The sequence below is a fragment of the Aedes aegypti genome, chromosome 1 (assembly GCF_002204515.2).
Source record: "Aedes aegypti strain LVP_AGWG chromosome 1, AaegL5.0 Primary Assembly, whole genome shotgun sequence".
NCBI lineage: Eukaryota > Metazoa > Arthropoda > Insecta > Diptera > Culicidae > Aedes > Aedes aegypti.
The window spans coordinates 307,208,721-307,223,886 of NC_035107.1; the positions used below are offsets into that span (position 1 = coordinate 307,208,721).

The 15,166-nt window shown below is 42.7% G+C and overlaps 1 protein-coding gene across 1 annotated transcript; it reads right to left on the reverse strand.

Moving 5' to 3' along the window:
- Positions 1-4,756: 4,756 nt before the first annotated feature.
- Positions 4,757-13,919, reverse strand: LOC5565143 (adenylyltransferase and sulfurtransferase MOCS3). The gene is made up of 2 exons (XM_001649460.2): positions 13,630-13,919; positions 4,757-6,005 (listed from the first exon to the last, which is right to left on the reverse strand). Exons 1-2 carry the CDS (start codon positions 13,744-13,746, stop codon positions 4,809-4,811), a joined length of 1,314 nt encoding a protein of 437 aa, XP_001649510.2. The 5' UTR covers positions 13,747-13,919; the 3' UTR covers positions 4,757-4,808.
- Positions 13,920-15,166: the final 1,247 nt, after the last annotated feature.

A 15,166-nucleotide genomic window follows, 5' to 3' on the forward strand; every position in this document is an offset into this window, starting at 1 on the left:
CCCGGACTACGAGTGGAAAAAGGACAGGTGTGTCGTTTGCGTAAGAGCCTATACGGTTTGAAGCAATCAGCCAGGGTTTGGAACCAAAAGCTGAATGATGTTATGAAACGACTGGGATTCCGGCAGGCGGATGCTGACCCGTGCTTATATGTGCGGAAGACGAGCGGCGGCACAGTGTATATCCTGGTGTATGTGGATGATATGCTAATCGCTACATCACGTGATGAAGACTACGAAGGAGTTGTGAAGGCTTTAGCTAGCGAGTTCCAGATTACAACACTTGGTGAAGTGAAACATTTTTTGGGAATAAGAGTGACGCGGAAGAACAACGCCTACTGCTTGGACCAAAAGGCTTATATCGACAAGTTGGTTGCACAGTTCGGAATTGCGGATGCTAAGGGATCAAGGATTCCTATGGACGTCGGATACCTACAGCAAAAGGAGGAGCTGGAGAGTCTACCGAACAATGAAAAGTTCCAGAGCCTTGTCGGTGGTTTGCTGTATCTATCAGTAAATACCCGGCCAGACATCGCTATTAGTACATCCATTCTTGGAAGGCAGGTAAGCAAGCCAACGAATGCGGATTGGACGGAAGCAAAACGGGTTCTGCGCTACCTGAAGTCTACGAGTGATTTGAAGTTGGAATTGTCTGTAAACAGACAAGAACTTCGAGGATACGCGGACGCAGACTGGGCCGGAAATGTGAAGGACCGAAAATCGAATTCGGGCTATCTGTTTCAACTGGGTGGTGGCTCGATTTCATGGTGTGCCAGAAAGCAATCGTGTGTGGCACTTTCATCGACGGAAGCGGAGTACATTTCGTTAGCTGAAAGTTGTCGGGAGCTGCTTTGGCTGAAAAAACTATTGAAGGACTTCGGGGAGCCTGTACAGGAACCAGTACAGATCTTCGAAGACAACCAAAGTTGCATCAAGATGTTGGAGCAGAATGCAGGACTGAAGCGTTCGAAGCACGTGGACACCAAATACCACTTCGTGAAAGATTTGGCTGAAAACAACAACGTAAATGTAACTTATTGCCCATCGGCGGATATGTTGGCGGACATTTTTACGAAACCGCTGAACAGGGTAAAATTGGAGGACATACGCGAGAGGATTGGATTGCGATCTCTGCGCGATGAGGAGGAGTGATGGCAGCCCTGCGTCATTCAGCATCGCGCGCCAATCGAGTGTAAAAGGAGCTGACTGAATGAAGCTCAAAAGTGAATGGAAAGAAGGAAATGAATAAAGCTCATTCAAGTGTTTTGCCTCGACCTGTAAAGACGTGTTTTACTGTTCTCTCTGCTAATTTACCCCTCCAATAACCTAGAGTGAATTTCTGTCAGAGAAAAAGTAGATTTTGTATGAGATTTGACAGAAAAATGAATGACAAGTTCATCCACTTCTCCTGGCCTATGATCTTCAGTGGCTTGGTAAGCATATCCGTAACCAAGGTATCGAACCCACGACAATCAATGCACAGTTTTTATGGGACATTAAAAGTGGATTGGAGCGAGAATTTAAATTTTGTAATTGTAATTTATTCATCATGCGTAGGGCTATTAGTTTTACTTTACATAATCTCAAAGAAAGAATTGTGTCCCACACAGGCAGGGCTGGTAGCAGTCAGAGGCCAAAATAATAGTGACTTTAGTGACCATAATGATCAAAATAGTGACCAAAAAGTGACCTAAAAGTGACTTCAAAACTAGGAGTATTAGTAATAAAATAGACCAGAAGCGAAAATATATCAATATAGAATGATATTTACGAATGTACATATTGGATAAATTTAGAATGTAAAGAACAGCAGTAATTATTGGAAATGTTTCTCAACATTTATCTGTCCAGGATAAGACTCGATTGCTCAAAAAGATGTGGCATTTAAAATTTAACTTCTTCATAAAACAAGAATGAACTTCAGAATATTCCGAAAAAAAAAACTTGCCGTATCAAAAATTTAAAACAAACATAAAAATAGAAACATAGGTAAAATATGTGGCTCCAAATTTGAACTTAAAAACTTAAAAACGTGTTTCTGGTTAGCCTTCAGGCTGTTATGTTTTGCTTCAGCGTTTCGTTTCACACGTTCCATTTGACTTCATTGCATTCCATGTGCTAAATAACTGTTTAATCATTTTTTTAACTGAATGAATCGGAGGTCGAATAAAAAAGTGATCAGATTAAAAGCGGTCAAATCAACGGTGGTATCCAGTACTTAGATTATAAACAAACAGTAAACGATTGAAACCGCATATGTGTTGCTAAAATTCATGAACAGGTAATTTGACGATAAAGAATCGCCACTGATATCAATATTATTGTCTAACAATATTTAAGCATTCATTATAGAAACGTTTGTAAGGTTTTAAAGTTTACATGTGCACGACGAGCAGGCTGGAATCGATAATTTATATATGCAATATAAACGTGTTGTTGTTCAAAAATAGTTGACCCTATATAGACTAGTAAAAACAATAGCAAGGGTTAATGAATGGAAAAGTGTATATTTTATCGATTGGAATTTCTAATGTAATTTCTCAAACGATTTCTAGGAAATTATTACTCACATTTGAAGTTCTGGACGAGTTTTTAACAAACTTTTCTATTTTTTTATGTTTTCCAAATCGTCTTTGGCTAATCTTCCAGAGGAGTTTGATGAGGATCTTTCAGAAAGCAGATTTGAGATTCCTTCTATAGTTGCAGATTACTACAGAAAGTTCACTCGTAATTTATTCAGCAGGTCTGTTGGGTATTGGTCCTGGTTTTTGCTTAAGTTTATTAAAATATTTTGGTCGGAAAATTCAGTTTAAATTCGCTTTTTTCTGGAGGAAATCTCCAGAGGAATTCCTGAACAATATCCCCGGAGAAAATCGTGGTGCTAATCCCCAGATAAATTCCTGGAGGAAATCCTCGAATAAATTAACGGAATAAATCCCCGAAGCAATTTGTAGAAGAATTCCCGGACGAAATCTCCGGTGTAAGGGAAGGGATTCCTGGAGGAAACCCCCGGAGGTATTGCTGTAGCAAATCCGCGGGTGAATTCCTGAAAGAAGTTCCCGTAGAAAATCCAAGGGGAAACTGCTAGTAGGGAATCCATGGAGTAGTTCCTGGTGGAAATTTTGTTAGAGACATCGGAACAACTTCGGTAGAATTTCTGGAAGAGCTCTTGGAGGACTCTGTTGGAGAACTTCGTTGATGAATCTTTAGATGTATTCTCGTAGAAATTCTTGGTGGAATTCCTGGACGAATTCCTGCAGGAATTCCTAAAGGATTCCCCTGAGAAACAGCCTGATGTTCGCTTTCCTCCTTTAATTACTCAACTTTTGCACCCTCATCTCCTAAACTACAAAACTATTTCAGGGACAAAAATCCGAACTGTCATATGTCATACCAGATTTGGAACAGCTCAAATCTTGGTCCAAATCCAACCAAAAATGGATCAGGCAGTTAGCCTGTTCCAAAAATATAGACCAGAAAACTGGTATAAAATAAAATTGGAAACTTCATTTCGGTTCAAGCTCCATGTTTTGGTACACTATGGTCCAAAAATTTGGACTAACCTGTGATTTGGTCCACCGGTGAAGTTGTCCTAAGTTTTGCCAGAATCTCCTACATTTTGTTTTCAGAAAAATTTAGACATTTTTTATGGGAAATGTTTACGAAATCTCGCATACTCTGAGATAACGCCCTAAAAGCCATTGGTAGCCATGTGTGTAGCTCGTTGTTTCTGAGCAAATGAAAGAATAAGCATCCAAACCAACATCACGGGCAGGTAGATAATGATCCTTTCATCCCCATAGCGTTGTGAAATAACATGAAAATCCATTCAAATGCTCAGAAACAATGAGCTACACACATGGTTACCAATGGCTTTTAGGGCGAGATCAGAAGTTATGCGAGAAATATTCACCTGAATTCTTCCAGAAATCTAGCCAAGATTCCCTATTTTTCTTGACACTTTCATTTCCCAATCATACTATATCTGTCTTTTTAAATTACAAATATCTATTTCTTTTTTATGGAGTTTGGAAAGCTCGACCAGCATTAAATCTAATTTTCATCAGATCACGAAAATAGTGACTTTAGTGACCATTTTTTTCTGAAAAAAGTGACTTTTTGTTGGAAAAAGTGACTTTTAAGTGACCAGGTCGAAAAAAGTGACCAAGCCACTAAAAAGTGACTTGCTACCAGCCCTGCACACAGGAGAAAAACACAGGACGGTACTTGGTGTAACGTAGTAGGTTACAAGCAAAAGCGGAAGCAGAAAATCTATCTCTCTAGGGACCTGAAAGAATCGATGTGCAAGAACATTTCAGCTGCGGAACACACAGGAGGTATTTTTTCCAAAAGCTTGACGCATTACAAGCCGAGATCAGCAAGTACCTTTAAGCATTGGATGGTTTTGTCAGAGGTGATTAAAAGGTATTGTGCATCAGAGTAATCGCTACAACGTCGCTCAACTGTCGCGTCACAGGACTGTGGAGCGCTTTGTAGTTGAGTGCTCCAGCGACGCATTGAAATAGTCTGTTTCGCTTGAGCACTAACACGAAAAGGTCGCCAGCGACCAGCGACGTTTTGGTCGCTAGAAGTAGTTGAGCGAAGTTTGTGTTTGTTCTTGCTTTTGTCTGCACTGACGATAAAAGAAGTACTACGGCGATCATCTCAATGAGGCTGATGGCACAAGCGTGGAAGATTCAAAAGTTACGATTGACACAGAGTACGGAATTTCTCAATGAACGAATAATATTTTCCGCACTTAACTTTTTCGTACATTTCGCTGTACATATATATTCTCCCCAACCCGATATTCAATAGATAGGAAATTCCGGATCGATATTGTGCGTCCAGGCGTGCAATCCTCCGACAATGTCCCGCGGCGGTGCCAACCCTTGCTCCTGAAACAGTACCGACAGATGACGCACGGCCAGCTGCGAATCGTTACCTCGACGACACACGACAAATACGGGACCTCCAGTCGCGGCCAGTTGCGTCACTTCGGTCGTCCGTCGGTTCTTCAGAATGTCATCGATGGGAACGTTTATCGATGTGGGAAGTTGGCAGATTTCGAACTGATTTGCACCCCGCACGTCTACGAGAAGATGAGGCACGTTGCTTTCAGCAAGGCTTTTGTATTCTTGCACGGTGATGCGTTCGTGCGGCGCCAGGAGGTTGAGATGCGAGTCCTTATCGGTGGCTTTCATGCTGCAAAACTGCTCGTAGTCTATCAGCTGGGTGAGGGAGGGATTGTCGGAACAGACCGCGCAGTCGGCCTTCTTCGGTCGCAGTTTCAGGTTTCTGAAGGTGCTCTGGTGGCCGTCGAATAGTAGTAGCCGTCCGGAAAGGACTCCCGAGTTGCCGAGGATGATTTTGATAGTTTCGAGGGCTTGCAGCGCTCCGATAACTCCGGTGATTGCTCCAAGGACACCTCCATCGCCACAGTTTGTCACCGTTTCCGGTGGAGGTGGATTCGGGAACAAACATCGGTAACATGGTCCCCCGTTAAAGTTGTACACCGTTAGCTGTCCTTCCAGCTGTAAGGCACTGCCGGAAACCAAAGGTTTCTTCAATAGGACACAAGCGTCGTTCAGTAGATATCGGGTGGCCACGTTGTCCGTAGCATCCACCACTATGTCGTACGACTCTAGAGTCTGCAAGGCGTTATCGCTGCTCAACTGGATATGATGCGTTACGATTTCGATCTGTGAGTTGAGTTCCTCCAGATACGACCGAACGGATTCGACTTTCGTGAGGCCCACGGAGCATTCCGTGTGCAGCAGCTGCCGGTGCAGGTTGGTCAGTTCGACTTCATCGTAGTCCAGAATGCCAATCCGACCGATCCCCGCTCCGGCCAGATAGAGTGCCGAGGGACAGCCAAGTCCACCGGCACCGACTACCAGAACGGAAGATCGCTTCAACTTCAGCTGGCCCTGGACGCCGATTTCGGACAGAATGATCTGGCGACTGTAGCGAGCGATTTCATTGTTGTTCAATTTGTTGATGCAGTTCTGGAAAGAGACCAATCCAAATGAGATAACGAATTTTGCGTAGACAACCAATCATTGTGGCTCTTGAACTGTGACAGAGTCGTTGCACTCTTTATTTGTATTGGCATAGAATCTAAAACATTAATTCCTTTGTAGTATAATGATTTTTGTTCTGATTTCGTCCGCGTTTCTTGTGTTAAATCTTCGTCTTTCAGTTCTGTCACACAAATATCAAGGCAGCAAACCGTTGACTACTTTAAAAACGAACACCATTGTCAAATAAACAATTCTTTGCTTCACTGACAGCCATTCTAGAGCGTCTAACTTCATTTTTTATGCGACTAATTCCATTCCAAAATTATTATAAACATTTACTTTCCTTAATAAGTTTACTGCAGTACACCCATTTTGGCCATCCTATTCCTAGTTTGGCCACCATCATAAGAAGCCAATGCAATAGGCCAATTTAGGAAGAGATCCCAAGAAGAGATGCCAAGAAGAAGAAGAAGTAGGGAAAGGTTAGGTTAGTGGAAAAAATATTGTAAGTATTGCATATTTGTTTAGAGAAAAAATGAGTTTAATAATAGGTGACTCATTTTGTTGCTTGGTTTTTTCTAAATATAGTTTAAACATACGTTCTGGAAACTGCTCGTCAAAAGACGGGTATCAAATTGTATGATTTTTCATTTACCTAATATCCATAGCTTATTAGTGTGTGAGAGGCTCCAGCGGCTCATGGGGCCCAGCTAGCCGTAGCGGTAAACGCGCAGCTATTCAGCAAGACCAAGCTGAGGGTCGTGTTAATAACTGTGGAAGTGCTCATAAGCTGAGAAGCAGGCTCAGTCCCAGTGGGGACGTAATGCCAGAAAGAAGAAGAAAGCTCCAGAAAGAAAAAAACGATCATTTCGATTTGTATATGGGAAAGGTGGTCCTTTGCCTAGGTGACCCATCTTACCTCTCCTTATCCTACATATTTCTCTAAGCATCTCTCAAGAAATCGCTGGAGTAATTTTTGAACAAATTCTTGGGCGAATTGGTGGAGAAATCCCTAGAAGTATTGCTGGGGAGACCCCTAGAAGAGTTCCTGACAGTATTCTAGAAGATATCTCTGGATGAGTAGAAGAATTCATGAAGCATATTCTTGAGAAATCCGTGCAGATATTCCTGGAAACCCTGTAGAATATTCTGATAAAGTACGTCTTACTCAGGCGAAGTTCGGGCAACTAATGAACATTATTTATTTGAAAATAATTCATGGCTTACTACTAATACGATCTATAATTCAATGATTACTTAGTTTCTAACATTCCCCCTTAATCTTGAATTACAGAATTCCAAGGGTCTTCATCACTCCTTCAAGCTTCGCTACTGGAATCGCCTTGGTAAGAGCATCCGCGATTTGCTCACCTGTTCCAACGTGCTCAAGTCCGATGATGTTCTCGCCAATTTCTCTCGCACGAAATGGTGTCGGATATCAATATGCTTGCTGCGGGGTGAATATCCGACCTCCTTCTTTGCCAAATGCACAGCGCTGAGATTATCGCAACGGATTTGAACAGCTTCGGATATCCCTTGGAGCTCTTCACGTAGTCCACGCCACCACAGGGCTTCTTGGGTCGCCGCTGAAACAGCCATATACTCCGCCTCCATTGTGGACAAAGCAACTGTGGCTTGCTTCCGACAACTCCACGAAATCGCACCACCTGCTTGCTTGAAAACATAGCCAGTGATCGAACGACGAGTATCAGGATCGTTTCCCCAGTCCGCGTCACTGTAGCCGACGAATGCTTCTTCCGACCTTTCAAATACCGCAGTATTCGTTTCGCTGCTGTCCAATGTGCCTTTCCTGGATTTTGACAGAACTGGCTTACCATGTTGACTGCGAAACTAATGTCTAATGTCCGGTCTAGTCGACTGCGCCAAGTACTGCAGACTTCCCACCAGCTCTCGGTATGGCACGCTCTCCATCAGCGTTCGTTCCTCATCGGTGTTTGGACACATCTCCTTCGTTAGCTTCTGGTTTGGATCAGCAGGATTCGCCACGACATTGCAATTGACAACATTGAATCGCTGCAGCAAATCGTTGATGTAGCTCTCTTGATCGAGCATCACTCGGCTATCGTCTCTGGTCACTCGCATTCCAAGAATTTTGCTGGCCAAACCGATGTCCTTCATTTGAAATTTGGCCATCAGGTCCTTCTTCAGCCTATCCACCCAACGCTGGTTGTTCGAAAACACCAACATGTCATCCACGTATACGGCTACAATCAAAATCATACCACCTTCAACTTTGAAATACACGCACGCATCGTAGGATGATCGCTTCAGTCCTATCCGTTTCAACTCAGCGTCCAATTTTTGGTTCCACACCCTACTGGCTTGCTTGAGGCCATAGAGTGCTTTACGCAGCCGACAAACTTTCCTGGATGAATTTGGATCGACGAATCCTTCCGGCTGTACCATGTAAATGGCTTCATCACTTAGATCTCCTTGCAAAAACGCCGTCACCGCATCAAGCTGATGGATTTGGAGGTTCATCTTGGCAGTCATCGACATTAGGTACCGGATGGTAGCATAACGAACTACAGGTGAAAACAGGTTGTAGTCGACGCCTTTCACCTGGGAAAAGCCCTTTATCACCAAACGAGCTTTGTATCGCTCCACAGTTCCATCCAGGTTCGTCTTCACCTTGTAGACCCACTTGCATTGTAAGGGTTTCCTCCCGCTCGGCAGGTCGACCAGATTCCAGGTTTCGTTCACCGCCAGGGCCTCGAATTCCGCCACCATCGCTTCCTTCCATCTGTCGCTGTCATGCCCGGTAATTGCTTCACGAAATTTCTGTGGTTCGATCCCCGTGTCAACATAATTTATCTGCTCGGGTTGGGAAACGCTATCAGGAAAAATGTTACAGCTCATGATATAATCACGATACTTGCCTGGGGTAACGTGCTCCCTCGCACTGCGCCTTACCAACAATTGTGGGTCCTCTGATTGTGGAGGGAGCACGGAAGGTTGTTGCTCCTCATCGATAATCGAATCTACATCGCTGTAGATAGATTTGTCCAACCGATTCTCCTCATTTGCAGCACCATCGGATACATCGTCAGCCTCCATTGGTTCCCTCTGGATAATCAACTCACTCCCTTCCACGTTGTCTTCTGGCTCATCTATCGTCTTGCTGCGCTTCGATTGGCATTCATCTAGGAATATCACATCCCTGCTGACAAACACTTTCTTGCTCACCTTGTTGTACACCCTGTACGCCTTGGAGCCTTCGCTGTAGCCAACGAAAATACACGCTTCAGACTTCTTGTCCCATTTCTTCCGCTTCTCCTTCGGTACATGCACCATCACATTGGTTCCGAATATACGAAGGTGCGACACATCCGGCCGTTTGCCAGAAAACTTTTCCTCCGGGGTTACCGATAGTCCCTTTGTCGGCGAACGATTGACCACATGCGATGCAACTGCGACTGCTTCTGCCCAAAAGCTGTTATCCAGATCCGCATCGGACAGCATACTCCTCGCGCTCTCGACCAACGTCCGATTCATCCACTCTGCCAATCCATTTTGCTCCGGGTTGTAGGGAGCAGACGTCTCGTGCTGGATTCCTTCCTTTCGCAAAAAGTTTCGGAAATTTCGGTTGACATACTCTTTGCCATTGTCTGTCCGTATTCGCTTGATCCGTTCTCCAGTTTGGTTCTCCGCAAAAGCCTTATATTCATTCAACGCCTCGAGCACTTCCGTTTTAGACTTCAGAAAATAAACGACGGTTTTTCGACTAGCGTCGTCGATGAAGGTCAGAAAGTAACGGCTGCCTCCAATCGACTTGGTTTCCATAGGGCCGCACAAGTCCGAGTGGATCAGTTCCAATACTCGGTCTTCTCGGTGCCCCTTCGCCTTGAACGGTTGACGACAATGCTTGCCTTGAATGCACGGTATGCATCTCTCCGAGGTTTCCACATCATATTCCAGTCCGGTTACCATCTCCTTTAATCGCTTCATTCCACCGGCGGACAGATGCCCCATACGCCGATGCCACATCTCGTACTTGTCGTCCTGAACCAAATTCGCAATGGGCTTCTTCACTTCGGATAGCTTGTAGAGGCCATTCACTTCAAGGCCAATCGCAACTACCTTGTTGTCGCGGTTGACAACTTTGCACTCCTCCTTCGCAAAAACCACCTTAAATCCCTTTTGGCATACCTTGCTTACGGAATGTAGATTAATCGCCAAATCAGGGACGCAAAGAACATCGCTCATCGTGAGGTCCACTGTCGCTTCACCGCAATCTGCCTCCAGCTTCACCGATCCTTTTGCCACAACGGCCACCTCTGCATTGTTGGCCACGTTGATCCTCGTCGACACATTCAACGGATTTTCCAGCATATTTTTGTTCCGGCACAAGTGTGCAGTTGCACCAGAATCAAAAAACCAATCGCTGTCGTTCCGCTCAGATAACTGCACTGCACGTGCAGCAAAGAATGCCGCATGCCCTTTTTGAGTATCACGCTTCTCTTTCTTCTTCTCGCTCGCTTCCTTCTGGCATTCCGACGCAAAGTGTCCCAGCTTCCTACAACGGAAGCACTTCACGCCAGACTTCTCGACTTGCTTCTTCGATGCGTTTTGCTTGCTGAAAAACGCATTATTGTTTTCGGACGCTTTTGAACCGCCCGTGACCTTCACCTCCTGCATGATCTTAGCCTTGACCATGTCCGCTGTCAGTGCCACTCCGGATGACTCCAGACCCAAAATCATTGGATCGTACTTCTTCGGCAAACCTTTCAGCAGTAAACTGAACATCCAAGTGTCGTCCACCTTGAAGCCGACTTCCGCCAGCTGCATGCACGTGAGCATAATTTCGTTCACGTACTCCTGTGGGGACTGGCAAATGACATCATCGTCCCTCTCGGCACCTACCAGTCGAATACCCGTCAACTTACGAAGAAGACCAATCCTGCGGGTAGAACCGCTGTCCTCGAACGTGTTCCGCAAGTTGTCCCACGCTTCTTTAGCAGTTTTCGCATTCTGCACCAGCCCGTAAATGCTCCGATCGATATTCAGGCAGATGGTTGCCAGAGCTTGTTCTGACAATTCCTCACTTACTTCCGGATCTCCTTCATTACGCTCCTTCACGGCACACCAGGTCCGCTCCTTGATGAGGACCATCTTGGTGCAAAACGCCCAGGAATTGTAATTTTCCGATCCACGAAGCACTTCTCTCGCTTGCAACGAAACCATACCTCTGGGTAATCTCGTTCCGCCAGCTTGCGCACCGAGACGTCTTCCATCTCCAACGACTTGATCTTGAGCACCTACGGCACCATCAACGGCTTGATTGGACATCATTCTTCACGAAAGTCTTCAAAATTTTCAAGATGAAAAAAAATGTCTCCGCCAAACAACGCCGTTTCTATGGAAACTGTTCTGGGCCAATTCGAGTGCACGAAGGTACGGTGCTGCCATCTGGGAAAAGTTTGCTCGATGCGTGAAGCGCCGAAAATTTTACCCGGCAAGGTATAGGAAGCGAAATTTCAAATGCTCATATAAAATTAACTACAATAGTTATTTAAAATCTTTTCAGTATATGTTGATATACATTTGATGGGCTACATTATAGGCATATAATTTTGAGTTTTATATTTTTTTCTCAATATGCTGCTGATTCTATAGTTGATCAATAGTCTAACCCCGTACACTTAACAGAATTTAATTAAAAAGTGTTTTGAATTTTTTAGAAGCATTTGAAAATTGACTTCCTATGCTTTGTCATGTAAAATAATCGGAGCTTCACGCATAGGGTCAACTGTGGTAATTACCTTCGTAGACGCGAATAACCTGATAAAGTACGTCTTACTCAGGCGAGGTTCGGGCAACTAATGAACATTATTTATTTGAAAATAATTCATGGCTTACTACTAATACGATCTATAATTCAATGATTACTTAGTTTCTAACATATTCACGTAACAATCTCTAAAGCAGGGCTGGTAGCGGTCAGAGAGTACAATAATGGTGACTTTAGTGTTTAAAATTATTAAAAAAGTGACCAAATAGTGACTAAATATAACTCCAATTAGTTCAAAAATGAAAAATTTGTCTTAATAATCAACAATATTAACAAATTTAAATTACGAATTCCAGCCAGTAGAATTTCCTCAAAATGTAGGTCAAAAATCCCTTCAGGCTATTCTCCATTGATTTATCTAGAGATTCGCCTAAATAAACTCAGCCGGTTTGTCAGGATTTGAACAACAATTTAAAGGTCAAAACCAGAGCTGGTCGCTGTCACTATCAACGCATAAAATTTGCTGATTTGTACAAGCCGACTGCGATACAATTCGGATCAATCTATATCACATCAACATCATGCTGTGTACTCCATCACAGTGCATTGATGGTGTTAGCCTATGGATATCACTGATGGGTTAAGTTTAGCCTTAAATTAAGCAAATAAAATGGCAATTTATCAGTACGATATTTTTGACAGTGCTTCAGATAGATTGAAACTATATGTTGGTCACTGAAAAACTATAATAGCATGGATAATTACCACGTGATCACTCATTCTGCAGTGATTATGATCTAGAGTGCGCTGTCGCATCACTGCTGTTGGTTGTCAAACCAAAGTGATATTGATAGCTTACAAGTGATATTGATAGTTTTAGAGCATCAGCCATCAGCTGATGTGATTGATATTAAGCAACTCTGGTCAAAACTTTATCAAAACTTTTATCAGAAAACCCAACAAATGCATTTGAGATATTCTGTCAGAAATTTACCTGATTTTTTCTAGAAAGTTAGCAAAAAAAATCTTTCCTCTATAGTTACTTTTATATGCTGATCGGAAAACAAATGCTTGCCTTAGAATAATAAAAAAAAAACATTAAAACAATACTGTCCTTCTAATTAAGTTTGAGAAGCTGATCCAGATTATCGTTGATTTATCATCAGGTCAGAAAATAGTGACTTTAGTGACCTCCCATTTTTCTTAAAAAGTGACTAGTGACTTTTTGTTGCAAATAGTGACTTTTAAGTGACCAGGTCGAAAAAAGTGACTCGCTCCAGGCCTGCTAAAGGCATATCTGGACTCCAGATTCTGGAGCCTTTAACAATTATGCACCAGGATTCATCTACGACAAAAAAAAAGTGACTAGAGAACATTTTGGTGAAAAGAGACTCTTTAGAGACCTTCCTAAAACCATAGAAATTTTTGAGTAATTTGCATTAAAATATAGACCATTTCTAAAACAAATTAGCAAAGCAAATTTGTTTTAGATTATTAGCAAAGCAATTAAATTAGCAAAGCAATTAGCAACAAAATTAGCAAGCAAATTATAATATGCTTATACTGAAATTCTGGAGAACGGATTCCTGAAGAATTTCTGGACAATGTCATAGAATCTATTGGCAAATGTTCCACTTTGGTTCGAAACACCCCATTTGACCTTGGTCGACGCGCTCAGCCAGACATCGATGCGACAGAGTCGAAAGAGAGATTGCGAAACTGATTTTGCAACTCAATCACAGAAAGGCTTATATCGCACCTAGACGATCTCAAGTATTGTACAGGGTAGGTAGATGTGCTGGTGCTGCGTCTCTGCCTCTGTATAAATCTGTGTGGCCTAGTGGGGAGGGTACTTACTTTCTGAAAATGTTTTTTCAAGGTCTTCAGCTGTTGAACCTTCGCTTTGAGCTGCTTTCGCAACGTTCGGATGTCGCACTCCAGCTCCTCGATCTGCGTCTCGCCGTCGACCTCCATGGCTGTGGCGGCTTGTTCTCACTATTACGGCTTCTGTTGGTCAATCCGAAATCATCCCGTGGGGCTCCAAATATCGCCGGAAAGTGAATACTACGCAAGAAAACAGAACACCCGCACCTACAGCTAGACTGCGATTTGCTCTCTCTCGCGCTCGCGTCGTGATTTTGAAATGTTTTGAGTAAGAGCAACACTGAAGCAAAATGTGCTTTGCGTGTTTCTCTTTTGATTTTTTGCACAAAAGTAGTGTAAACCCGGCTGACTTTCGTAGGGATGTCCCGTTAGGGCTCAAGGTTTATTCAAAAACTTCATAACGCAGAAAATGGCCGTCTTCGACATCCACCCACCCCTTCGTTACGCATTTTGTATGAATATTGTCAATTTTGTATGAGCTGTAACACCTTAACAACACTCACCAATCCCACTAGGCGGTATGAAATTTGTAAATGGGCCCTTCAATATTAATCAGCAATCAATAATGTCTTTGATTTAAACAAGAAAAAAGTTTCGTACAAAATAAAATCTTTATGAAAATCGTTTTATTGCAGCTATGCTGTCGTGAATCACAAGTCAGTCCCATCTGTAAAAAGTAGGCATTGAGAAAATGGGCTGTGAAGTTTTCAAACTCGTTTTCCATATGAATATTCAAAAAATTCCAGAGGATTGGAACATGTTCCAATCTTAATGAAACTTCCACAACTTGCTTATCACTATGATATCTTACCGAGAAAAATATAAAGATAATCAAAACAAGTTGCATTTTTGTGTTCCATGGTGCGAAAGTCTGTAGTGGGACTGATATGCGGTTACTTTTCATAATGGGACAATTTGACTTGCTGTTTTTTCCTAATTTTTCCGAACAAATCATATTATTTTATTAGTGCAGCTGAAAGAGCATTGGAAAAGATGTTGAAAACTGAACTCAACTCAATTTTGACGAAAATGCAGATGGGACTGACTTGCGATTCACGGCAGTATGGTAGTGCAAAGACTAAACATTGTTTTTTTTTTTTTTTTTTTTTTTGAGTGGAAAAACTGGGTTTTGAATTTGAATTTAGAATGATGACGATTATCTAGCTTTTTATGAGCGCAATGGGCCTCCAAGCGCAAAACAAAATATACTTTTGGCCATCTATACTTTGGTAGCGCTACTATAGTCAGTGAATGACAGATTTATTTTTTACGCATTTTTTTACATGCCTTTGTTGGGGAAAACATTTTATTTTTCTGGTAAAAGAGGGTCAACAGTGAAACAGTTAAATGAAAAGGTAGAAATATCCATTCGCTACATTCTGCATTTGTTTGTTTTTCATGTTGTATTTATGCACTTCAACAGAAAAGAATCGATGCGTGGGAACTTCAACAGAAAATAATCGATGCGTGGGAAATTTCTTGCAAGTAATGCTCAAGAAAAGCATTTTTC